Source organism: Mirounga angustirostris, unplaced genomic scaffold (genome assembly GCF_029215605.1).
Source record: "Mirounga angustirostris isolate CCGP_5_RB_7025 unplaced genomic scaffold, mMirAng1.0.hap1 SCAF_9, whole genome shotgun sequence".
Classification (NCBI taxonomy): Eukaryota; Metazoa; Chordata; class Mammalia; order Carnivora; family Phocidae; genus Mirounga; species Mirounga angustirostris.
The window spans coordinates 52,724,080-52,750,943 of NW_026991717.1; the positions used below are offsets into that span (position 1 = coordinate 52,724,080).

At 40.2% G+C, this 26,864-nt stretch overlaps 1 protein-coding gene across 2 annotated transcripts in view; it reads left to right on the forward strand.

Moving 5' to 3' along the window:
* The first annotated feature begins 3,615 nt into the window (after positions 1–3,615).
* Positions 3,616–26,864, forward strand: part of LEO1 (LEO1 homolog, Paf1/RNA polymerase II complex component) — a 38,195-nt gene continuing 14,946 nt past the window's right edge. Inside the window, exons 1-6 of one of the 2 annotated variants that reach the window (XM_064570467.1) lie at positions 3,616–3,915; positions 13,188–13,940; positions 16,192–16,296; positions 19,786–19,880; positions 20,829–20,974; positions 21,730–21,814. In XM_064570467.1, coding sequence (XP_064426537.1) covers positions 3,858–3,915; positions 13,188–13,940; positions 16,192–16,296; positions 19,786–19,880; positions 20,829–20,974; positions 21,730–21,814 — 1,242 coding nt within the window. In that variant the 5' untranslated portion in view covers positions 3,616–3,857. Of the gene's footprint in view, positions 3,916–12,016; positions 12,134–13,187; positions 13,941–16,191; positions 16,297–19,785; positions 19,881–20,828; positions 20,975–21,729; positions 21,815–26,864 lie in introns of those variants that run through there. The other variant, XM_064570468.1, reaches the window with a different exon arrangement.

Sequence of the window (26,864 nt, forward strand, 5' to 3'; positions counted from 1 at the left end):
ACATGAATTTTGGGGGGACACAGATATCCAGACCAAGAAACCTTGCCTGACTAACCACCATTCATGTTGATCATTTTTTGGCTTTCCATTCTTTAGCACCTGTATGTAAAGCTTTGTTTTTCTTTTTAAGATTTATTTATTCAAGAGGGAGGGAAGGAGAGAGGGAGGGAGGGAGGGGGAGAAAGAGAGAGAGAGAGAGAGAATGAGTGGGAGGGGCAGAGGAGAGAATCTCAAGCAGACCATGCACAGATGATGGAGCCTGACATGGGGCTGGGTCTCAGGACTCTGAGACCACAACTTGAGCAGAAACTTTGAGTCTGACACTCAATGGGCTGTGCCACCCAGGCACTCCAACCTGTACGTAGTTTATAATTTACTTCTAAAACTTAAATTCTTCAGATGTTTTAGGCTATATGTTCCATTTCCCTCAATGTATATACATATATATACATTTTTTTTACATCCCTATAGCACTGATTGCAGGGCCCCAATACAGTAAAGAACCTAATAAAGGCAGACTATGAGTGAATGCTTCACATATTCCAAGAAATGAGCTGCCGCATTGGTTTTTTTTTAAGATTTTATTTATTTATTTGACAGAGAGAGACATAGCGAGAGAGGGAACACAAGCAGGGGGAGTAGGAGAGGGAGAAGCAGGCGTCCCGGCGGTGTAGGGAGCCCGATGTGGGGCTCAATCCCAGGACCCTGGGATCACGACCTGAGCTGAAGGCAGACGCTTAACGACTGAGCCACCCAGGCGCCCCGAGCTGCCGCATTGTTGACTTACTACTATAGACAGAAACTGCAGGACTTCTCTCTTCCTCTCTAGTTCATCAACCCGTCCATTTTATTTAATTTTTTAAGAATTTTTATTTATTTATTCGACAGAGAGCACAAGCAGGAGGAGTAGCAGGTAGAGGGAGAGGGAGAAGCAGGCTCCCCGCTGAGCAAGGAGCCAGATGTGGGGCTCGACCCCAGGGTCCTGGGATCATGATCTGAGCCAAAGGCAGTCGCTTAACCAACTGAGCCACTCAGGTGCCCCAACCTGTCCCTTTTAAAGGCTAGCTCCTTCCACAGTACTCAGAAATAAGTCACATGATCCTCCTGTGGAGCAGCAGTTTACCATAAATGGAGTGAAATTTCAACTAATGCGTTGTTTAATCAGGCTGTTGTTTTCCCTCCAAGTCTTTAAGATGTTATACTGTTTTGCAACTTGATGTTAGCATATATTCTATAAGTCTTAAAGGTATTGTTAACCTTGTAAAAATGTCTGTAATGATACAATAATTGTGTTGTGTTGTGTAATCAACCTGGTTGAGTCTCTGTTCTTTGGGGATATCGTGGTGTCTCAAAAGTCACAAGTCTGAGGATCTATCTTCACCTTATAAAGGCAAAAAACGGGGAAAAAGAGACAACCTCTTAAAAATTTGGAAACACGGTAAAGCTGCTCTGCAGTTGTTTTATTTAATTACACATCTAATAGATGAAATTCTCTATCCCTGGGAGCAAATCAAGAGATAATCTTAACACCCAAATTTAAAGTAATCAAACACAAACCCAGTAGGATGAACTTCTCTGTCTTTGGTAGTAAGTGGAAAGATTATTTTAATACTCTAAACATCAATGAAAGTGACCTGAGTGTAGCCTCAGGCAAGCAGTACATCGATTGTGATTGATTTGGCTGAAATCTAACTGAATATATTGTATTCTGTATGAAGAAAGACAATGACTAGAAGAACAATGATCAGGATAAGGTATAAAAAAAACAACAAAAAAATTAAAGAACCAGAAGTTATTTGTTTTGCAGTATTCATATGAAATAAACACAAATTCTGTTAATCATAAATATAGGCATGGTGATTCAGTAGGCCTCACTATAATTCAATTTGGTGAGATTTAATAAGTGCACTTTTCAAAGATAGTACTCTGAATGAAAATGAAATTGAATCTCAAATAGAATACTTATTTTTCCAGTATTCCCGAAAGTTTTAAAGTGATCCCATCTACCCAGTCTTACATTTTCCACTTTATACACAACAGCTCTAGGATTGATAACATACGAGGTCCCACCTCTTGCCTAGTTGAACCCTGTCAGGCACTCTTATTTGCAACAAAATTTTATCTCATAATCTCCAAACTAAAAATCCATTTGTTGCCTGTCCAACATCAAAACTCTTATATGAGACTAATAAAATAATAATTTAACACAAGATGTACATTTTTAAAAACCAAAATGTAAGCTTTCTAAAAAAGACCTGATCTTTAACATGAGCAAGTCACTTCATTTCTTTAAGCTTCCATGAAGCAAGAGGGTTTACCTAGCACTATCGTGAAAATTCTCTTACGGTCTGATTTTATAACGTACAATTATAGCCACACTTCCTACCAAAATAAAACTTTTGCCAGCAAAATAAATACAATGGAATCCTCTGAACAGTGTTTTTCTAGCTCCGGTTTGCAATCCATTAGTAAAACATGAAAGCAATTTAGTGGGCGTACCGCTTCCGGGCATTAGAACCAAAACAAAAGCTGAAATAGAATAAGAGAGAATAGTAAATCTCAGACAATATTTTAGCGGTAAAGGAAGTGCTGTTTTGTGAAATACTTTTTTTTTTTTTTAAAGATTTTATTTATTTATTCGACAGAGAGATAGCCAGAGAGGGAACACAAGCAAGGAGACTGGTAGAGGGAGAAGCAGGCTTCCCGCTGATCAGGGAGCCCGATGCGGGGCTCGATCCCAGGACCCTGGGATCATGACCTCAGCCGAAGGCAGATGCTTAACAAGTGAGCCACCCAGGCGCCCCATGTCTTGTGAAATACTTATTTCATTTTATACATTAAGTGTGTACGGGGTTAAGATGGAAAATTTGTTTGAGATACACCGCTCTAAAGTTGCAGTTGTCAAAAAGTCCGAGGAAGGGACGCCTGGGTGGCTCAGTTGGTTAAGCATCTGCCTTCGGCTCAGGTCATGATCCCAGGGTCCTGGGATCGAGTCCCACATCGGGCTCCCTGCTCCGCGGGGAGCCTGCTTCTCCCTCTGCCTCTGTCTCTCTCTGTCTCTCATGAATAAATAAATAAAATCTTTAAAAAAAAAAAAAAAGTCCGAGGAAGACCCTTTCAAGGAGTCTGAGAGATCCTCCCTCTCCTTAATTAAGTACATATCTGTATGAGGCCAGATTTTCTTCATCCAGATGCTTCAACCAAAACCTTTCTCAGCAGATTTAATGTAGAAGCAGCTATGAGAACGGAGCGGTCTTCTTTAGAATCAGGCATTAAAGATATAAAACGATTCCACTCTTCTTATTTTTTGGTTGGGAAACAGTATAGTCATTTAAAATTTTTAAATGCTATTCGTGTTAATGTTTGTCATTTGAACACTTTGAATTTAAATTTATGAATATAATTACTTTAATTGCTTTAATTACTAACACGGTAAATAGCAATGGATATAACCTACACGATAAGCGCTTTGGGGCTCGCAACCGTTTGAGAACAGCTGGTCAGTATGAGACAAAGGACTTCAGGCCTGACTCGTGGCAGGTTTGGCTCGGTCTGAGGCCCTTCAGCCGAGAGGCTCCAGCACCACCCACTCCGCGGACACCCAGACGGGGGACGCCCCACCCTCGGCGAGAGTCCTTGCAAACCGAAGCAGATATCGACGGAAAGGGCAGAATTTGTCCCCTGTGTAGACGTGTAACAGTGCACAAGTATAGGTTTCAACTGCAGGGGAAAACAGGTCACAGAAGGAAAGGAAGATTTTAGCGAATCTTTGCGACACTGTCGCGTTTCGTTGGTTCCGGGCCGTAAAAACAGTCGCGGAGCCGCCCCCAGCCGAGGCAGGGGAGACGTGCGGGGCAATGGCGGATATGGAGGACCTCTTCGGGAGCGACGCCGACAGCGATGCTGAGCGTAAAGGTGGGATCGGTTGGGCTTCAGGGGAGGGGGTGCGTGTAGGGGCTTCTGCGGCGGGAGCCCGACGGCGGTCCAGTTCCGGGTCTGCGAACCCGCAGGCACTGCGGACCAGTGGTGCCGCTTCCTCCACTCCTTCCCCAGCGCCCCCTGCACTCCCGGCGGTACCAGCCTCCCAGGGCTGGCGGGCATGGAGGGACAAACAGTGTGAGCCTCGGGGCTCTTGGTGTCCGTGGAGCATGCGGTGCCTGGGAGCGTGTGGGGAGGAGTGCGGCGCGGGGCAGGGGTGGCGGCGCGGGCGAGCCTGCGCAGCCCGCGTAGGAACCTTGGGGTCCAGCCCTGTCCTGTCTTGCAGAGGCTAGCGCAAGTAAGAGCTGTTTGTGAATGAACGGACATTAGGTGCTCGGGAATATGGGGCTGGGATGGATGAATTCACAGAGGGGCTGGGAAAAGCCACTTGATCGAAGGCAGAGTGTAGCGTGATGCGGAGTTTGAAATGTCTGGGTGAGCAAGACTGGCAGGATACCGCGATAGGACTGTACATAGGCGTTACGCACCGGAGACAATGTGTCTTCTGAGAGCCTGTGCAGAAACGGGAATTTCTTGAGTCTATGGTATTAGACTGGAGAGCGTATGGGATCAGTGTTTGGAGAGGAGAGAGAAAGGATTTGTTGATGAAATGAAGGATAATTGGTGCATGGAAATATTTCTGGCGCAAGGACTGTAGATAGTTTGAGTTTGAGATGTGAACAAGAGTTCTTTGAAGCGAGAAAGCGCCCAAGACCAAGTTCAGAATTCTTGCAACCCTCCAGGCTCAAAGTAACCTATCTACTTTTTTCCTTAGCAAAGTACGTTATTGAGGTTGCTCTTTTTCCCTCTAACTCCAATTTATTGTGTTTGTTTGTTTTGTTTTGTTTTTAAAGAGTGTAGTGAAGGGAGCATTAGGTGGAAATGTAAAGTGAGGGGTCTATCGAGATGCGCGTCCAGGAGCTTCTAGTCAGGATGAGTCTGGAAGTATAGAGTCCTGTATACTCTTGTTCCATTATCTTTGTTAATGTTTTCATTTTCCCCTCATTTTTACTTGTCTCCCTTTTGCCTTTCAAGGCACAGTTCCATGTGAACTCTCCCATGACTCACTATCATGAAATTGTTCATTCAGTACTTATTGATCCCCATATTATGTTTCAGTTACTTTGCTAGGTGTTGGGGTTAGAATGATGAAAAGATTGTCTCCTCTTGCCCCACCAGCTTAGACGGATGTTTAATACATATTTGATAAATAGTTGGATGGGTAGAAGCAGTAGTTTAGTAAGTGTACCCTGCATTGCTTTCCTATTGCAAACTCAGTGTATGGGTAGTGACGTATGGAGGTGGTTGCTCTCTGGGCTTCATGTTTTACTTTCTTGTGAGTCTGTTGCTGCTTTCTTCCATGTTCTCATTAGGTAATAGGATATGATAGGATTTACTTCCAGATCTGTCCTCGAAGGTTGCTATTGGTCTTGAAGGTAGTACGGATGTGACAGGGTAATTCCGGTTAGGCCTAGCATATTTCATTATTCAGTAATGATAGAGATAATAACTAAGAGAGTTGTGGAAAATAACAAACCTGACAAATTTCTTGCCATAACAATAGGTAGAATCTCTACCTAGGCCCAGCGTGTTTCTTCTATGTGTAATTGTGCCAGGTGTCTTTAATTTCTTTCAACAATGTTGTAGCTTTAATTGTTTGTCTTGCACCTCCTGAGTTAAATTTATTCCTAAGTATTTTATTCTTTTGGATACTATTGCAGGCAAATTTGTTACCCTAATTTCATATTTGGATTGTTCATTGCTAATGTATAGAAATACAACTGATTTTTGTTCATCAGTCTTGTACCTTGCAACCTTGCTGACTGTATTAGCTGTAATTGTTTTTTGTGTGTGTGCATTCTTTAGGATTTTCTACATATAAGATCATGTCATCTACAAATAGAGATCGTTTTACCTTTTCCTTTCTAATTTGGGTAGTTTTATTTCTTTTTCTTGCCTAATTGCCCCAGCTACAACTTTGTGTACAATGTTGAATAGAAGTGGTGAGAATGGACATCCTAGTCTTGTTCCTGATCTTAGGGAGAAAGCATCCGTGCTATCACAATTACATACGTTAGCTGTGGGGTTTTGTAGATGGCTTTTATCAGGTTGAGGAAATTCCCTTCTGTTCCTAGTCTGTTGAGTAGTTTTATCATGAAAGGGTGTTGGATTTTGTCAAATGCCTTTTCTGCATCAATTAAGATGCTCACTTTCCTTTATTCTGTTAGTATGGTCATATTAATGTTGAACCACCATTGTATTCCTAGGATAACTCCCACTTGGTCATGGTGTATATCCTTTTAATGTGCTGCTGGGTTCAGTTTCCTAGTATTTTGTTTAGTATTTTGGCATTTGTATTCATAAGATGTATTGGTCTGTAGTTTTCTTTTTGTGTGACATCCTGCCTGACTTTGGTATCAGGGTAATGCTGGTCTCAAAGAATAAGTTAAGAAGTGTTCCTTTTGCTTCAAGTTTTTGGGAGACTTTGAGGATAGGCATTAATTCTTTAAACATTTGATAGGATTCACCAGTGAAACCATCTGGTCCTGGGCATTTCTTTGTTGGATTTTTTCTCTTTTTAAAGATTTTATTTATTTGACAGAGAGAGACACAGCAAGAGAGAGAACACAAGTAGGGGGAGTGGGAGAGGGAGAAGCAGGCTTCCCGTGGAGCAGGGAACCTGATGCGGGGCTCGATCCCAGAACCCCGGGATCATGACCGGAGCTGAAGGCAGACACCCAAGGATTGAGCCACCCAGGCGCCCCTCTTTTCTTTTCTTTTTTTTTTGAGTAGGCTCCACACCCAACATGGGGCCTGAACTCAGGACCCTGAAATCAAGAGTCATGTCACATGCTCTACCAATTGAGCCAGCCAGGTGCCCCGTGTTGTTGGAAATTTTTTGATTACTGATTCAAACCCTACTTGTTACAGGTCTTCACAGATTTTTTATTTTGTCTTGAATCAGTTTTGGTAGTCTGTTTCTAGGAATTAATCCATTTCATCTAGATCATCTAATATGCTGGCATAGGATTGTTTATAGTATTCTCTTTTAATCCTTATTTCTGTAAGGTTGGTATTAATGTTCCCACTATCAGTAATTTGAGTCATCTTTTTCTTGGTCTGTTTGGCTAAAGGTTTGTCAGTTGTGTTAGTATTTCAAAGCACAAACTTTTTGTTTCATTGATTCTTTTATTTTTCTCTTCTCAATTTCATTTATTTCTGCTCTAATCTTTATTTTTCCTTCTGCTTGCTTTGGGTTTAGTTTTCTTTATCTAGTTCCTTAAAGTGAAAGGTTAGGTTATCAGTCTGAAAGTTTTCTTTTCTTTTCTTTTTAAGCTCTGTGCCCAACGTGGGGCTTGAACTTATGACTCCGAGATCAAGAGTTCCATGCTCTACCGACTAAGCTGGCCAGGCTCCCCTTTTGTTTTTTAATGTAGGTGTTTACAGGGGCGCCTGGGTGGTTCAGTCGTTAAGTGTCTGCCTTTGGCTCGGGTCATGATCCCAGGGTCCTGGGATCGAGCCCTGCATCGGGCTCCCTGCTCCGTGGGAAGCCTGCTTCTCCCTCTCCCACTCCCCCTGCTTGTGTTCCCTCTCTCTCGCTGTGCCTCTCTGTCAAATAAATAAAATCTTTAAAAAAAAAAAAAATGTAGGTGTTTACAGCTATAGATTTCCCTTTCAGCGCTGCTTTCTCTACATCCCTTACCTTTTGGTGTCCTGTATTCTCATTATCTGAAAATATTTTTAATTTCCCTTGTGATTTCTTCTTTGAGCCCTTGATTGTTTGAGTGCATTGTTTAATTTCCATATATTCATTTTCCCGTTTTCCTTTGGTACTGAATTCAGTTTCATTCCATTGTGGTCAGAAAAGATACTTCATGTGTTTTCAACCTTCTTAAATGTATTAAGATTTGTTTTGGGTCCTAACATATGGTCTATCCTGGAGAATGTTCAATGTGCACTTTGGGGGAAGAATGTATGCTCTGGTGGTGGTGGAGTATTCTATTGTTATCTCTATGTCTGGTTGCTTAATAGTGTTTAGATCCTCTGTTTCCTCATTGATCTTCTGTCTAGTTCTGGCTCTTACTGTTGGGGTATTGAAGTTTCCAAGTATTATTTTTGGACTATTTTCCCTTTGTTCTGTCAGTTTTTGTTTTTAGGTGCCTATACGTGTGTGGGTTTTTTTTAAATTTTTTAAATTAACATATGTATTTGTTTCAGGGGTACAGGTCTGTGATTCATCAGTCTTACACAATTCACAGTGCTCACCATAGTACTTATCCTCCCCAGTGTCCATACCCAGCCACCCCATCCCTCCCACCCACCTCCACTCCAGCAACCCTCAGTTTGTTTCCTGAGATTAAGACTCTCTTATGCTTTGTCTCCCTCTCTGGTTTTGTCTTGTTTCATTTTTCCCTCCCTTCCTCTATGATCCTCTGTCTTGTTTCTCAAATTCCTCATATCTGTGAGATCATATGATACATGTCTTTCTCTGATTGAATTATTTCACTTAGCGTAATACCCTCTAATTCCATTCACGTCATTGCAAATGGCAAGGTTTCATTTTTTTTTAATGGCTGCATAATATTCCATTGTATATATATACCACATCTTCTTTATCCATTCATCTGTCGATGGACATCTTGGCTCTTTCCATAGTTTGGCTATTGTGGACATTGCTGCTATAAACATTGGGGTGCACGTGCCCCTTCAGATCACTACATTTGTATCTTTGGGGTAAACAGTAGTACAGTTGCTGGATCGTAGGGTAGCTCTGTTTTCAACTTTTCGAGGAACTTCCAGAGTGGCTGCACCAGCTTGCATTCCCACCAACAGTGTAGGAGGGTTCCCCTTTCTCTGCATCCTCGCCAACATCCATCGTTTCCTGACCTGTTAATTTTAGCCATTCTGACTGGTGTGAGGTGGTATCTCATTGAGGTTTTGATTTGTATTTCCCTGATGCCGAGTGATGTTGAGCACTTTTTCTGTTGGTGCCTATATACCTGTTATATCTTCATGTCAGATGGACACTTTTTTGATTTCATAATGCCCTTTTTTATTTTGTAACAATTTTGTCTGAAGATTTATTTTGTCCAGGGGCGCTTGGGTGCCTCAGATGATTAAGTATCTGCCTTTGGCTCAGGTCATGATCTCCGGGTCCTGGGATTGAGCCCCGCATTGGGCTCCCATATCAGCGGGGAGTCTTCTTCTCCCTTTCCCTCTGTCTCTCTCCCCTGCTCTTTCTCTCTGTCTCACATGAATGCATAAAAAATCTTTAAAAAAAGATTTATTTTGGGGCACCTGGGTGGCTCAGTCGGTTGGGCGTCTGCCTTTGGCTCAGGTCATGATCCTGGGGTCCTGGGATCGAGCCCCGCATCAGGCTCCCTGCTCAGCGGGAGGCCTGCTTCTCCCTCTCCCACTCCCCCTGCTTGTGTTCCCTCTCTCACTGTCTCTCTGTCAAATAAATAAATAGAATCTTTAAAAAAAAAAAAAAAAAGATTTTGTCTAATATTAGTATGACTACTATAGCTCTCTTTTGGTTATTATTTACATGAAATATCTTTTTTCATCTTTTCACTTTCAACCTATTTGGGTATGTGGTTCTAAAGTGAAACCCTTGTAGAAAGCATAGATGGATCATTTTTAAAATTCTGCCAATTTCTGCCTTTTCATTGAAGTTAATCCATTTCCATTTAAAATGATTACTAATAAGGGCTTATGCCATTTTGCTATGTTTTTCTTAAGATTTTCTTTACTTTTTTGAGAGAGCACAAGTGGGCGGAGGGAGAGGGAGAAACAGACTTCCTGCAGAGCAGGGAGCCCGATGTGGGGCTGGATCCCAGGACTCTGGGATCATGACCCGAGCCAAAGGCAGACGCTTAACTGACTGAGCCACTCAGGTGCCCCCATTTTGCTATTTTCTATGTGTCATATCTTTTTTTGTTCCTCAGTTCCTATATTATTTCATCTTTTAAGACTGACTTTCTTTTAGGGTCCTGTTGATTTCCTTCCTGTTTATTTTTTTTTGTATAGTTTTTAGTTTTCTTAGTTATTTGGTGATAACATCTTAATTTATAATAATCTATTTTGAATTAATACCTACTTTAGTAGTATACAGAAACATTTTTTTCTACATAGCTCATTCTCTCTTGCCGTTATGTTATTGTCACAGATTATATCTTTATACACTGTCTTCCCAGTAATGTGGTTTTATAACTGTTTTATGTTACTATGTTTTAAACCTAATTAAAAAAGGAGTTACCAGAAATACATTGATGTTGACTTTTATAATTACCTTTTTAGTTACCTTTACTGTTGTTCTTTATTTCCTCATGTGGATTCAAATTACTGTCCTTTTATTTCAGCTAGAAGGGTTTCCTTTAGGAGGCAGGCCTACTAGCAACCGTTTTTGTTTATCTGGGAATATCTTAATTTTGCAAATTTGTTTTTATTGAGGTGAAATTCATATAACATAAAATTACCATTTTAAAGTGAGCAATTCTGTGATATTTACAATGTTTCCCTCTTTTGACTGTTTGAATAGTGCTGCTGTGAACATTTGTGTACAAATATTTGAGTGCCTGTTTTCAGTTCTCTTGAGTATATACATAGGGGTGGAGTTGCTGAGTCTTATGGCAATTCTTTGTTTAACTTTTTGAGGAACAAGTAAGTAAACCATTTTCCACAGCAGCTGGACCATTTTACATTACTACCAGCAATGTTCGAGAGTTTTATTTTTTTCACATCCTCAGCAACACTGAGTTTACCTTTTTTTTTTCTTTTTAAGTAGCCTCCATGCCCAGCATGGAGCCCGACACAGGGTTTGAACTCACCACCCTGAGATCAAGACCTGAGTTGAGATCAAGAGTTGGACCCTAAACCGACTGGGCCACCGAGGCACCTCCACATTTTTTCTTTTTTTAATGTAGCCATCCCTGTTGGTGTCAAGTGGTATCTCATTGTGGTTTCAATTTGCATTTCCTAATGGCTAATGATGTGGAGCAACTTCTCATGTGCTCATTGGCCATTTGTATATATTACTTTGGAGAAATGTCATTTCAAGTCTTCTGTCCATTTTTTAACTGGGTTGCCTTTTTGTTGTTGAGTTGTAAATATTCTTTATATATTCTGGATACTAGACAGCAGATACATGGTTTGCAAATATATCCCCCCATTCTTTTGATAGTTTTTTCAGTTTCTCGATGATGTCTTTTGTTGAATAGAAGGTTTTCTTTTTGAAGAAGTCCAATTTATCTATTTCTTCTTATGTCACTCATAGCACTTTCATTCTGAAGTATAGTTTTGCTGGGAATAGAATTCTTGGTTGACAGTCTTTCTTTCAGCACTTTGAATATGTCATGGTTTCTGATGAGAAATCATTGTTATCCAGGACTCCTTGTATGGGACAAGTTGCTTCTTTTGATGCTTTCAGCATTTTGTGTGTGTGTGTGTGTGTGTAACAGTTGGATAATGAAGTATATGGGTGTGGATCTCTTTAACTTTATCCTATTTGACATTCACTGAGTTTCTTGAATGTCTTTCATCACATTTGGGATGTATCTGGCCATTATTTCTTCAAATAATCTTTCTGCCCCTGTTCTTCTGGGACTCCCATTATGTATATGTTGGTACACTTGATGGTATCCCACAAATCTTTTAGATTTTATTCATTTTTCTTAATTTTTTTCTCTTCTGTTCCTCCTTTGATCTTAATTGACCTGTTTTAAAGTTTGCTGATTCTTCTCCCTGCTTACATCTGCTGTTTATCTCCTTTAGTGAAATTTTCACTTCATTTATTGTATTTTTCAACTCCAGAATTTCTATTTAGCTCTTTTAAAATAATCTTTTTTTTTTTTTTTTTTAAATATCTGTCTTTTTATTGATATTCTTTATCTGGTAAAACATTTTCATTGTCTGGGCTTCAGGGACAATTTCTAGCCTTTTTTTCATACGTATGGGCCATACTTCCTTGTTTCTTTACATTTCTTTATACTTTTTTTTAAAAAAAGATTTTATTTATTTATTTGACAGACAGAGACACAGCGAGAGAGGGAACACAAGCAGAGGGAGAGGGAGAGGAGAAGCAGGCTTCCCGCCCAGCAGGGAGCCCGATGTAGGGCTCGATCCCAGGACCCTGGGATCATGACCCAAGCCGAAGGTAGATGCTTAACGACTGAGCCACCCAGGCACCCCTACTTTTTTGTTAATAACTGGCCATTTTGAGTATTATAATGTGGCAACTCAGGAAATCACATTCTCCCCTCAGGATTTGTTGTTGCTGTTTGTTATAGTAGTTATTGTTTAGTGATTCTTTTAAATTAATTCAGTAAAGTCCACGATCTTTGTTGTGTGTGGCCACTAAAATCTGTCCTATTAACTTAGTGGTCAGCTTGTGATTGGACAGAGATTTCCTTAAATGCCTAGAATCAAAAACAATAATAAAAAAAAAAAAGACAAAACAAAAAAACTTCCCAGTCTTTGCAGAGAGGCAGTTTACAACCTGTTTTTGCCTTCATTCCTTGCTTGTGCAGAGCCTGAAGGTCAGCCAGAAGTGAGAGCTTAGTGCCCTCTCAATTCTTTCCTGAGCATGTGCACAGCCCCGGGCAACTGTGTGGCCTTCCAGGTCTCTAGTAATATGTGAGAGCTTTTAAACGCCTTTACTCCCCATATTATGTAATTCTCCAGCCTTTCCTGCTTTTTAGTTTATTACTTGCCCCAACTACTATCCATTGTCCCAGGCAGAGGCAACTAATACATTCACCTATAAATGTTTTTGACAAACATTCCAAGGTATTGCCTCAGCCCTGAGAAAGTCCTAAGTGAGCTTAAGTCAGCCCTTTGAGCCAGTCCTTCAGTGATCCACCAAGCAGATCAAAATTAACAACCATGGTTCTTTGTGAATGAGGTGCCTCCTCCTAGTAGTGGTTCATGTACCAGAAATGTGGGCTGTCTTTAAGGCATTATGGAGCTGGGGGTTGAGGTGGAGGAATGGGGTAAGTTAAAACACCTTGAAGTTTTACTGCGATTCAGCTGGTTTTGCTTGTTAAGCATTCCCCCGGTTCCTACAACTTTTGGTTAGTTTCCTGAGTAGAGAGAAAATTGATTCTGACAGTTTTTACATGTTTTTAAGTTAATTTTATGTTGAGATTGACTTTTGGTGTTCTTTACTCTGCCTTTTTCACTGACATCACCCTGTGTTTGTGATCTCATAGATTCTGATTCTGGATCAGACTCGGATTCTGATCAAGAGAATGTTGCCTCTGGCAGTAATGCCTCTGGAAGTGAAAGCGATCAAGATGAAAGGGGTGATTCAGGAAAGCCAAGTAATAAGGAACTGTTTGGAGATGACAGTGAGGATGAGGGAGCTTCACATCACAGTGGGAGTGATAATCAGTCTGAAAGATCAGACAATAGATCAGAAGCTTCTGAGCATTCTGACCATGAAGACAATGACCCCTCAGATGTAGATCAGCATAGTGGATCAGAAGCCCATAATGATGATGAAGATGAAGGTCATAGGTCAGATGGAGGGAGCCATCACTCAGAAGCAGAAGGTTCTGAAAAAGCACATTCAGATGATGAAAAATGGGACAGAGAAGATAAAAGTGACCAGTCAGATGATGAAAAGATGCAAAATTCTGATGATGAGGAGAGGGCACAAGGATCTGATGAAGATAAACTGCAGAATTCTGATGATGATGAGAAAATGCAGAACACAGATGATGAGGACAGGCCTCAGCTTTCAGATGATGAGAGACAACTGTCTGAGGAGGAGAAGGCTAATTCTGAGGATGAACGGCCCGTAGCTTCTGATAATGATGATGAGAAACAAAATTCTGATGATGAAGAACGGCCACAGATGTCTGATGAGGAGAAAATGCAAAATTCTGATGATGAAAGGCCACAGGCCTCAGATGAAGAACACAGGCATTCAGATGATGAAGAGGAGCAGGATCATAAATCAGGTAATGCATTTAGGAGAGCCAGAATGGTTTAGTAGAAGCACCCAGATGCAGCAGTGGCCCATTTATTCTTTCTGCGTTCCCACCTTTAGTGCCCTGTTTTTCTCTTCTATCCCTCCATTTCAGTCTTTTCTAAGTGTATATTTTGCTTTAAAAAATTTTTTGTAATGCATTTATTATTTCTACCCCCTTCATTTGTTAATTGATAGGTCAAGAAGAAAAAAAAGAGGACAGCCTAAGAGAAAGATGTATGGTGCTTGAGTAGCTAGATAATGAATAGAGTTGGTTCCATTTTGGTGGATAACTGAGAAGCATGCCTCAGGTGAGAATAGATTTGCCTGGGGAAAAAAACCAATGCCTATGAAACGGCTCCATAGGGTAGCTGTACTGAGGTGTAAATACCATGTTTCAGCTCAATTTTTTGAGATCCAAAATTTGATCATCCAGAGGTAATTAGGCTCCAAGGAGTTCACTCAGACTAATCAAATGCATAACAAACTAATTTATAAAAATCAAATTGCAGAATTATTTGTTTCAGGAGGATCAGTTATTTCTCTCTTGCCCTTGGGGAAAATTGACACTGGATGCCAAATGATAGTATCAGGAGGTTGCCTGGGAAGTATAACATCCAGAAAATGAAAACATGGCTGGCTGACCTCAGTGTGCTATGTAGCTTGATACATGCATCCTCCTAGAGAGATGTGCTTGGGTCAGAATATTCATTCCTTAGAGACTACAGGAAACACGTAGCCATACTTTGGCTTCTTGTCCCCTTTTTATAATGTCCATTTATACTGTTCTTCTCAAGTTAACACATTCTTCATATAGAATATTAAAGAAATTTAGAGGTCTTATTTCTTTGTATTGTAGAAGTAATCTTGATTAGGTTAGAATTCTTCCTCAAGTAATTCTTGGATTGTTTCATTTCCATAGGTGACTGATTATAATTACATATTGATCCTATCTTAGCTTATATATGGGGGAGGAAGTCTTTAACCCTGTAATACTTACCTCACAGGATAGCTTTCAAGACCACATTTTGGCATTATTTAGGAGAGGAGGCCAGAAAATTTGGAGAGATGGATATAGATCTATCTAGACTACTGGGCTACGATAAGTATTCAGTAACTGGTTCTGGGTAGAGTTATTTTTACTGGTAGCAGAATCATTAAGGCTCATGCATTACTTCCCCAATACTAGCAGAGTAACATAAGACTAGGGTTATGGTAGGGAATCTTATAGCTGGGCATTCTGCTTAACTCTTACCTAGATGGACGGTGATTTTCTTAAAGTTTACAATTAGATAATTGTACCATCCAGAGATATGTTATACCGTTGACCCTTGAACAACATGGGTTTGAACTATGTGGGTCCACTTATATGTGGATTTTTTTCATTAAATGCAGTACATTATTGTAAATGTACTTTTATGATTTCATTAATATTTTCTTTTTTTCTAGCTTTATTGTAAGAACACAATGTGTAATACAGATATAAAATACCTATTATTTATGTTATTGGGAAGGCTTCCAGTCAATAGTAGGGTATAAGTAGTTGTTTTTGGGGAGTCAAACATGGATTTTTGACTCTGTGTGTTTGGTGGGGGGTCTGTGCGCCTACTCCCCATGTTGTTCAAGGGTAAACTGTATTTGTCTCTTCCATTGCAATATTTTTACCTCTTTTTTCCTTTTTTTTGTAATGAGTCCTATAAATTTGGTCATAAGTTTAGTACTACTTTTCTCATTCTATCAAAATTTTCTGCTTATAGAAATCAGTGTTCCTTTAATGAGTTTTAGTTTTAAATTAACTATAGTCTGTATGTGTATGTACAGTTCTGTTAATGTTAATGCCTATGTTTGTGTAATCACCACCACAGAACAGTTCTGTCACTCTAAAAAACTCCCTCATTCTGTCCCTTTTGTAGTCACATCCTTTTTCCACCCCATCCCCTGACATCTCCTGATCTGTTTTATCACAGTAGTTTTGTTTCTTTTGAGAATGTCATCAGAAAAATGAAATCATATAGTATGTAGCCTTTTTTCTTTCATTTAGACTTGTTTCACTTAGCATTATGCATTTGAAATTCTTCCAAATTGTTACATGTATCCGTAGTTCCTTCGTATTTGTTACTGAGTAATTTTCCATTGCATGGCTATACCACAGTTTGTTTATCCCTAGGGTTGCTTTTAAAGCACATAATTCAAAGCTAAGAAATGACTGTGATTATGAAGAACCTCTAATTCTACTCTTACAGAATCTGCAAGAGGCAGTGATAGTGAAGATGAAGTTTTACGAATGAAACGCAAGAATGCAATTGCCTCTGACTCAGAAGCAGATAGTGACACTGAGGTACCAAAAGGTATTCCAGTTACTTCTTTTACATACATATGTATATACTTCTGTCTCTCTTTCTGCATTTAACTAGAGCGCACTGCCAACTCTGGGCATTTACCCCAGACTGCAAGACCCACAGAGGAGTGTGCATACACTTAGTGTACACGGGGAGGTTGTATGGATATTAAAAACTGTTTGTGCTTAATCAGTTGAAGAAGAGCCTACTTCTTTTCTTTTTTTAAATGTAAGCTCTTTGCCCAGTGCGGAGCTTGAACTCATGACCCTGAGATCAAGAGTTTCCTGCTCTACCAACAGAGCCAGCAAAGAGCCCCTCTTTTTTTTTTTCCTGCTTCATTTATAGTTAGATGAATGTGTTGCTAGGAGGCTGAGGCTCTGATTGAGGTGGTAACCTCCATTCTTTAGTTTGAATACTGATAGTTTCAGGACAACTTGTTCTTAAGTCCTTAACAGGTTAATAACACATAAAGAACTTGATTCTTCAAGCTGTGGGTTAGATGAAGAATTTGTCATAAAAACCCAGGGTTAGGTAAAGTAGGTTTGTTGTAAGGATAAAAAATCTACCTATACATCTCTATGTATGACTCTTTCAAATGGCAGATTGCTATACAATAAAGATGTTAGTGTAAACGTTTCTACAAATACAGTTTTGATAGTTTGATTATGCACAACCATCATTGTGCTGAATGGTAATTAGACGATGTTAAATAGCTTATATAAATTATCATAAGTAACACTACAACTAAAGTAATTAGAGGGTCAGCTAGAAGGAAAAGGAGAGGGCTGGCAGAAGAGCAAGCTCTGGGATTCACTTAAAGACAGCTAGCAATTATGTGCCCGGACTTCGGAATCAGATGATCTCACTTAGAATTTTCATGGCTCCACTTTCTAGCTGTATGAGTTTGGTCAAATTAATTACTTACTACACTTCAGTTTTCTTTCTTTCTTTCTTTCTTTTAGATTTTATTTATTTATTTGTCAGAAATAGAGAGCACAATCAGGGCAGAGAGAGAGGGAGAAGCAGGCTCCCCACTGAGCAGGGAGCCCGTTGCAGGGCTCGATCCCAGGACCCTGGGATCATGACCTGAGCCGAAGGCAGACGCTTAACCGACTGAGCCACCCGGGCATCTTTCTTTTTTTCTTTTTTTAAAGGCTTTATTTATTTGTCAGAGAGTCAGTTTTCTGATGTATAAAAGGGAGATGATGCTAACCGTCCTAGAGGGTTGAGAATTAGATATATTCATTCTTTCATTTTATTCAGTTATTTATTGAGAATCTACTGTGTAGTAGTACTCTTCTGGGCATTGGAAATGTAGCATTGATCAAAACAGATAAAGACCTTTTCCCTGTAAAACTCAAATGCTGACGGGGTCAGGGTAGGTTGGGGTCAGGATAGGTTGTTGACAACAACGTAAGAAGTAAGTTAAATATATAGTATGTCAGATGGTGATAAGAACTAGGAAGAAAATGAATCAAGAAGGGATATGAGGGGCGCCTGAGTGGCTCAGTCGGTTAAGTGTCTGACTCTTGATTTTGGCTCATGATCTTAGGGTCCTGAGATCGAGCCCTTGTCGGGGCTCCATGCTCAGCGGAGAGTCTGCTTGAGATTCTCCCACTCTGTCTCCCCCATGCGCGTGTGCCCTCTCTCTCAAATGAGTCTTAAAAAAAAGGTGCGGGGGAGGGACATCTGGGTGGCTCAGTTGGTTAAGCATCTGTTTTTGGCTTAGCTCATGATCCCAGGGTCCTGGGATCGAGTCCCACATCGGGCTCCCTGCTCAGCGGGGTGCCTGCTTCTCCCTGTACCTGCCTCTCCCCCTGCTTTTGTGCACTCTCTCTTTCTCTCTCTCTCTCTCTGGCAAGTAAATAAAAATCTTTAAAAGAAGGGGGGAGGCAGGAGAGTGTTTGTGGGTGGGGTTTTCATTTTGATTTTACCATATAGATGAACTTTCAATACCCTGACCTTCCTCGCCGCTTTTTTTTTTTTTAATTGTTATGGCTTTATTATTAATATTTTTTTAAAGCGGTTTAAGGTTCACCGTGAAATTGGGGGAAGATACAGAGATTTCCCATATACCTCCTGCCTCCACACATGCATAATCTCCCTCATCAACAGCATTCCCCACCAGAGTGGTACATTTGTTACAACTAGTGAACCTATGTTGATACATCATATATCATCCAAGGCCCATAGTTTATATTACCCTTCAGTCTGGTTCACTGTGGTGTTGTACATTCTGTGTGTTTGGGCATATGTGTAATCACATATATCCATTATTATGGTATCATATCTGGTATCATATGGAGTAGTTTCACTGCCGTAAAAACCCTCTGTGTTCTACCTGTTCATCTCTCCCTCCCCCTAACCTCTGGCAACTAATGATCTTTTTACTGTCTCTCTAATTTTGCCTTTTCCAGAATGTCATATAGTTGGAATCATACAGAATGTAGCCTTTTCAGATAGACTTCTTTTACTTAGAAATATATATTTTCTCCATGTCTTTTCCTGGCTTAATCACTTCTTTTTAGCACTGAATAATATTCCATTGTCTGGATGTACCAGTTTATCCATTCATCTACTGTAGGACATCTTGGTTGCTTCCCAGTTTTGGCAGTTATAAATAAAGCTGCTATAAACATCTGTGTGTAGGTTTTAGTGTGGACATAAGCTTACAACTCTTTTGGGTAAATACCAAGGAGCATGATTGTTGGAGCATATGGTAAGAGTTTGTTTAGTTTTGTAAGAAACTGCCAGGCTGTCTTCTAAAGTGCCCATAACATTTTGCATTCCTATGAGCAGTGATTGAGAGTTCCTGTTGCTCCACATTTTTGCTAGCATTTGGTGTTGTCGGTATTCTGGATTTGGGCCATTCTAATAGGTTGTCTCTTCTTTTTCAGTGATCTATCCTCCCCCTTGTCTCAATAGCTCACTCTCCTAGTTTTATCCTAGACTGTGTCATTGCCAATAATTGTAACTTTTCTATAATCCCAGTTGCAAGCAGTCTACTTTCTGACCACCTTCCTATCTTTCTTTTTACCCCCTCTTCTACCCTACCTTGGTTTATTGGTTTATTACAAATTATTGTTGTTTTGTCAAACCTAGGTGAAGTTCTGCCTCAGGTGGTAGGCCAGGGTCTGCAGTTTTAAAACTTGAGGGAGTATGTAGAGAATAGGCATGTATTGAGTGCTTAAGCCCCATATGTGAGTATCTAGACTATAGGAGGACATTTGGGCTCCCGGAAAGTAAAGGAAAATGGAAGAACAAGGTTGCAGTAAATGAAGGGAAAAAGACGTCTTCTGTGAAGTTTTGCTTTTCACTGAATTTGCCCCTTCCCTCTCCACAGGCTCTCTGGTCCTATCTTTGAGAGCCAGGTTCAGAGTTGTGCTTGGGTGGTTTCCTGGTGCCTGGTCCAGAAACCTTGGGAATATGTGGAAGTGATAGCTTTGAAGAACCTTTGTTATAGATACTAATACTGTGACTTTTCCCTCAATATTAAAGATAACAGTGGAACCATGGATCTGTTTGGAGGTGCAGATGATATATCGTCAGGGAGTGATGGAGAAGATAAACCACCTACTCCAGGGCAGCCTGTTGTAAGTAAAATTGCCAGTGTGAACTGGGCCCTTACTGAAGGCTAAGTAGACATTTCAGAGATTTCAGGTTGCTGTTAGGCCAAGAAGAGGAAGTTGCCAACTGATTTGCAGTATGAAAATACAAGAAACAGATGGCTTTCTTAGGTAGGGAAATCTTGTTTATAAGGGGGAGTAGAAGTAGCCGCCCTGGTACATCCATACCATGGAATACTAGTCAGCAATGAAAAAGATTGACGTATTGATATACACAAGAGCTTGGATGGAATTCCAGGGTATGCAGAGTGAGAAAAAGCCAGTCCGAAAAGGTTACATGCTGTATGATTCCCCTGGCATAGTATACTTGAAATGACAAAATTACAGCAATGGAGAAGAGATCAATGGTTGCCTGAGATTAAGGAGGGATGAGGGTAAGAACGAAGTGGATGTAGCTATAGAAAAAGGTGATAGGAATCTTTGTGGTGATGGAAATGTTTTGTATCTCATTGTATCAGGGTCAGTCTCCTGGTTGTGATATTGTACTATATAGTTTGTAAAAATGTTACCACTGGGAGAAACTGGTTGTAAAAACAAAGAAAAAGAAATAACAGCCCAGCAAGAGGTTGGTGACACACCTGAAGAGACAAGACTGCAAGGATTTGTGATTTGAGAACCACTGATCTTTAGGGTTTTTCTTGTTCATGCCAAGAAGTGTGCTGTGTGGAAAATCTTCTCTGATTTTAATTGACAGAGTGACTTTTGTTGGTGAATATGTGGAAAACAGATTATCACAAAAGACATCTTTTGGTTTTTGGTGGGTGGCTTGGGTGGGTAGTGTAGAGACTGAGGGCTGCTTTAGCTCCGAAGTCTCAGTATGCTTCTTGTCTACCTAAGTCATTAAAGTGTGGAGGTTGAGCTAGACTAGACCATTTCCAAAGTTCTTTCAAGCTCTGAAATTGACTCTTTTACTAGGATGAAAATGGATTGCCTCAGGATCAACAGGAGGAGGAGCCAATTCCTGAGACCAGAATAGAAGTAGAAATACCCAAAGTAAACACTGATTTAGGAAACGACTTATATTTTGTTAAACTACCCAACTTTCTCAGTGTAGAGCCCAGGTAAGGGAGTCAATTAAAAGTGTTTCTAGATGTTGGATAGAAATATGTGGAATGTTGATATTTTCCTGATTTTACACAAGGTGACTAATCACAAAATGGTTAACTCACCATGTGTCTCTGAAAAAATAAATCAAGCATATCCTGTGGTGGAAAAAGTATGGACCATTGGTAAAGGAGACTTAATGCTTGTAATTGTTTTTAGCAGTTTGATACTTTCTTATGAATTAACAGAAATCACCAGCCTTTGGTTGTTTTTGACTAGTGCAGCCCTGAAAAAGCTGAAATCCAGAGTGGCGAACTTTGCTAGAGAAATTGCAAATGCACACTGTAGCTGCCATTGTGGATCTAGAAAAGCTAACGGTTTGGGACAGTTAGTGTTGAAGACTGTTATTCACTAAGTCACATGCAAGCTGTTGTGAGATTTAAATTTTTTTTCTCTGGGCAAACTGATGTGGAAAGCTAGAGCATGTGTGGCCTGTTCTTTGGAAGACTTACTAAAAGTATTCTTTACTCTTACCTATTTAGCCTTACCTTTCAAGCATTATGTGTTAACACCAACTTTCAAGAAGGTGTAGAGGTTTGAATAATTCCTTAAAGTTGAACATGAAGATATTTGACCATTATGACTTTTAATTTTTAACTTTTAATTATGATTTTTAGTGTAACAGTGTCTATTAATAGAGATGTTATTATATACCTGTAATAATATTCCTTAGAAATATGATTAGTAAGTTTATTTTAAAAACATTTTGTAGACCTTTTGACCCTCAGTATTATGAAGATGAATTTGAAGATGAGGAAATGCTGGACGAAGAAGGTCGAACCAGGTTAAAATTAAAGGTACTCTTCCAGTCTGTACTCATTTAGTTTTTTCTTTTGTAAAATAAAGCCTGGGGATAGTCACTTGAGACTTGAGCTTTTAAAAAAGATTTTTTTATGTCTTTTGTTTTACAAACAAATTGTCTTTTCAGAATATTCATAGGAAGAAAATATATAGCTTTTTCTCTGTAAAAGTAGCATTTTTCCATCTTTTCCACTGTTACACTATTTTGATGCTTTAAACAGATTACTAGTTTCTTCCTTTGGAGTGAGTAGCACTGTGGTTTGGTGTTTACAGTGACTACCTCCGTGTGTACTGTGGGTCATGTTCTAGCAACTTCCTGCAAGAGGAAATCCTTCAGGCTCCTTGATCTGTGATAGAAGGATCGTAGACAAAAGGAGAATCTACTCCTAGTGCCTTCCAGTTGCTCTTTTTGACTATTAGGAGAGATTTTTATTGTACTACATTCCTACTAATGTTTCTCTTTGATACCTTATACTAGCTGTCTGTCCGTGAAGGACCTCTAATCTTTAATCAAGGAAGATGTAGGTTAAGCAGATGCTTTAAAGCTGAGTTGTACCAGAGAATGAGAAGCAGTTGAACTCGTGGTATTATAATTGGAGCTATGCTTTTTGAATTCTTAAATCCAAAAGATTTCCTGTAAATACTTCATTTTTTCAGTGGATATTGTATATGGTGTTTGAATGTTAAGAAGTAACAGTCTGGCATTCTTAGAATTCAGGGACTGAATTTTTAGAATAATTCCATCTCTTCAAGTGTGATAGATCTACAAGTATCTAAAGAACCTTATACGAGATGGTTTCTATCCAAAGTGCGTGGGCTTCCAAAGCTTTTCAGTGAAATTTCACTACTCCTTCATCTTCCCCCCCCCCCACTACTCCTTCCTCTCATAGACACCAATAACTTGCTCCAGGACACAGAATTAATAGGCGTAGTTCTTAGACTATTATTTATTTTTTGCTGTCCTTTTCCTTGCCTCTTCTCTTTCCCCATTAGCTCACCCGCTTATATTTTTCCTTCAAGCATGTGTATCTATTGATATAGGGTTAACAGTATGAGTTTTTCATGCCTGTTTCAGTGCCTTTGATATTCTGCTTTTCATTATTTCTCATCATTTATATAAATTAATGTGGTAGGGGCGCCTGGGTGGCTCAGTCGTTAAGCGTCTGCCTTCGGCTTAGGCCATGATCCCAGGGTCCTGGGATCGAGCCCCGCATCAGGCTCCCTGCTCTGCGGGAAGCCTGCTTCTCCCTCTCCCACTCCCTCTGCTTGTGTTCCTTCTCTCACTGTCTCTCTCTCTGTCAAATAAATAAATAAAATCTTTAAAAAAAAAAATGTTCCTCATTTACTCTTTATTGATTTTTGCATTTCTGCTTTACCTTCTATTAGGGTGCAGCAAATATCAATATGTCTATTTTCAGGCCATATAATATCAGACTAGTATAGGCATCAAAGATTAGAAAGATTCTCATTTCTCTCACCAAAACCTTGGTGCTTAGGGGCACCTGGGTGCCTCAGTCGGTTAAGCATCCTGCTCTTGATTTCAGCTCAGGTCATGATCTCAGTGTCCTGGGATTGAGCCCCACATTGGGCTCCCCATTCAGCGGGGAGTCTGCTTGTCTCCCTGTCCATCTGCCCCTCCCCCTGCTCATGTGCTCACTGCCCCCCTTAAATAAATACTCTTTAAAAATATATACATAAACCTTGGTGTTTAGAGTACCAAAGGTCGATGTGTAACAGACTGCTGTTTTTTAAAGCCTTGGTGTGTGATGGAAAATAACCCTGGACGCTTTGTTTCTTGAGTGATGTTCCTGAGACTAGGATGAGCGTTCCTTTTTTTTTTTTTTTTAAGATTTTATTTATTCATTTTTGAGAGCGAGAACACAAGTGGGGAAGGGAGGGGTGGGGGAGAGGGAGAAAGAATCTGAAACAGAGTCCGCACTGAGTGCAGAGCCTGACGTGGGGGCTCAGTCTCACAACTGCAAGATCATGACCTGAGCCAAAACGGAGTCAGATGCTGAACTGACTGTGCCACACAGGTGCCCCTAGGAAGACTGTTCTTAGAGAGTCAGTCGGTGGTGTAATTAATTCTTTGAAGAATAAGGAACTAGGGTGCCTGGCTGGCTCAGTCGGAAGAGTTAAGCGATGCTTGATCTTGAGGTTGCGGGTTTGAGCCCCACGTTGGGTATAGAGAGTACTAAAAAAAAATTTAATTAATTTTAAAAATAAACTATACCTGGTTCCTTATTATTTATGTATCTCTGTAGGTCCTCCATCTTTAAAGCTACTTTACTGTGTCTTTCATCCCAATAGGGTAAGACCTAGCAGTATATCCTGTCCTAGCATTATTATAATTTGAAACATTTTAACCAACTGAGCCACCCAGGCGCCCTAATTTGAAACATTTTATATAATAGCATTTTTCAAAATGGCTTCTCAGTCACTAATGGCCTATATGTGTGTGCATATTTTTTGTGTGAGAGGGAGAGTAGGAATAGTGTAGATTGTTTTTATCCTTTTATTAAGGAAAATTTTAAACACATTACAAATATAGTGAGAACCGTATAATGAACTCTCATGTACCCATCACTCACTGCAGTGGTTATCAGGTTGGACAGTCTTGCTTCATCTATATTCCCTACCACACCTTATCCAGACTTTCGAAACAGTCTCAGATATGATGTCATATTTAATTAATGAATTTGATTTTTTTCATCAGCCGGCTTCATGGTTATTTTTTTTATTTATTTATTTTTTAGTTTATTTTAGTAATCTCTACACCCAATGTGGGGCTCGATCTCACAACCCTGAGATCAAGAATCACATGCTCTTCCAACTGAGCCAGCCAGGCGCCCTCATAGTGTTTGTTTAGTGAGGAGTAAAGAGGAAAGGGGGAAAAACTGGAAGAGAACCATTAGGACCCTGTTGCAAAGACAATCACAGCTAACAGTGGGGATCTAGAAAATCTAAGTGGGAAAGGGAGCCGCTGCTTTTCAGGTTGATGTTTGGGGAATAGGCATAGGGAAGCATGGGCTTAGATCTGTCAGTTTTCAAAATGTTGACTTTGTTGCCATCTTGATTTACATTCTCTTTATCCTTGTGAGTAAATCCTTTTTTAATTTCTTCATTGGCATTTCAGTGGGTTTCCAGGATGCAGCAGTGATAAACTACATGCGTTTAACGTGCTATATTTTCCTGGTAGTCCCATTGAGTTTTGGGTGTTTTTTTTTTGTTTTTTTTAAAGATTTTATTTATTTATTTGAGAGAGAGAATGAGACAGAGCACAAGATGGGGGAGGGTCAGAGGGAGAAGCAGACTCCCTGCCGAGCAGGGAGCCCGATGCGGGACTCGATGCAGGGACTCCAGGATCATGACCTGAGCCGAAGGCAGTCGCTTAACCAACTGAGCCACCCAGGCGCCCCTGAGTTTTGGGTTTTTTTTTTTTTTTAAGATTTTATTTATTTATTTGACAGAGACACAGCGAGAGAGGGAACACAAGTAGGGGGAGTGGCAGAGGGAGAAGCAGGCTTCCCGCTGAGCAGGGAGCCTGATGCGGGGCTCGATCCCAGGACCCTGGGATCATGACCTGAGCTGAAGGCAGCCGCTAAATGACTGAGCCACCCAGGCACCCCAGTCCCATTGAGTTTTGTTTGTTTTTTAAAGATTTATTATTTTTATTTTTTAACTTTTTAAAAAATTTTGTTTATATGTAGTGCAGTATTAGTTTCTGGAGTAGAAGTCAGTGATTCATCACTTAAGTACAACACCCAGTGCTCATCACAACAAGTGCCCTCTTTAATACCTATCACCCATCTAGTCCATCTCTTACCTCCCTCCCTCCATCAACCCTCAGTTCCCTGTTGTTAAGTCACTTAAGGCTTGTTTCCCTCTCTCATTTTTTTCTTTACCCCCTTCCCATATGCCATCTGTTTTCTTTCTTAAATTCCACATATGAGTGAGATTATATGGTATTTGTCTTTCTCTGACTTAATTCACTTAGCATTATATACTGTAGCTCCATCCATGTCGTTGCAAATGACAAGATTGCATTCTTTTTGATGGCCGAATAATATTCCATCATGTGTATGTGTGTGTATATATACTGCGTCTTTTTTTTTTTTTTTTTTTAAGATTTTATTTATTTGACAGAGACCGCAAGAGAGGGAACACAAGCAGGGGGAGAGGTAGAGGGAGCAGCAGGCCCCCAGCCGAGCAGGGAGCCAGATGCGGGGCTCGATCCAGGACCCTGGGATCATGACCTGAGCCGAGGGCAGACTCTTAACGACTGAGCCACCCAAGCGTCCTGATATACTGCATCTTCTTTATCCATTCATCAGTCAGTGGACATTTGGGTTCTCTCCATAGTTTGACTGTTGTTGATAATGCTACTATAATTGTCAGGGTGCATGTACCCCTTCGATACCCCTTGTAACCTACTTAGTAGTGCAATTGCTGGATTGTAAGATAGTTCTATTTTTTTTTTTTTTAAAGATTTATTTATTTATTTGAGAGAGCGAGAATGAGAGAGAGTACATGAGGGGGGGAGGGTCAGAGGGAGAAGCAGGCTCCTCGCCGAGCAGGGAGCCCGATGCGGGACTCAATCCAGGGACTCCAGGATCATGACCTGAGCCAAAGGCAGTTGCTTAACCAACTGAGCCACCCAGGCACCCAGATAGTTCTATTTTTTAACTTTTTTAAGTTAAGAAGTTTTCCAGAGTGGCTGCACATTTGCATCCCCACCAACAGTGTAAGAGGGCTCCCCTTTCTCTATATCCTCGCCAACACCTGTTACTTCCTGTGTTGTTAATTTTAACCATTCTGACAGGTGTGAGATGATACCCCATTGTGGTTTTGATTCGCATTTCACTGATGATGAGTGATGTTGAACATCTTTTCATGTGTCTGTTAGCCATCTGGATGTCTTTTTGGGGAAAGTGTCTGTTTATGTCTTCTGCCCATTCCTTAATGGATTATTTGTTTTTTGGATGTTGAATTTGGTAAGTCCTTTATAGATTTTGGATACTGACCCTTTATCAGATAAGTCATTTG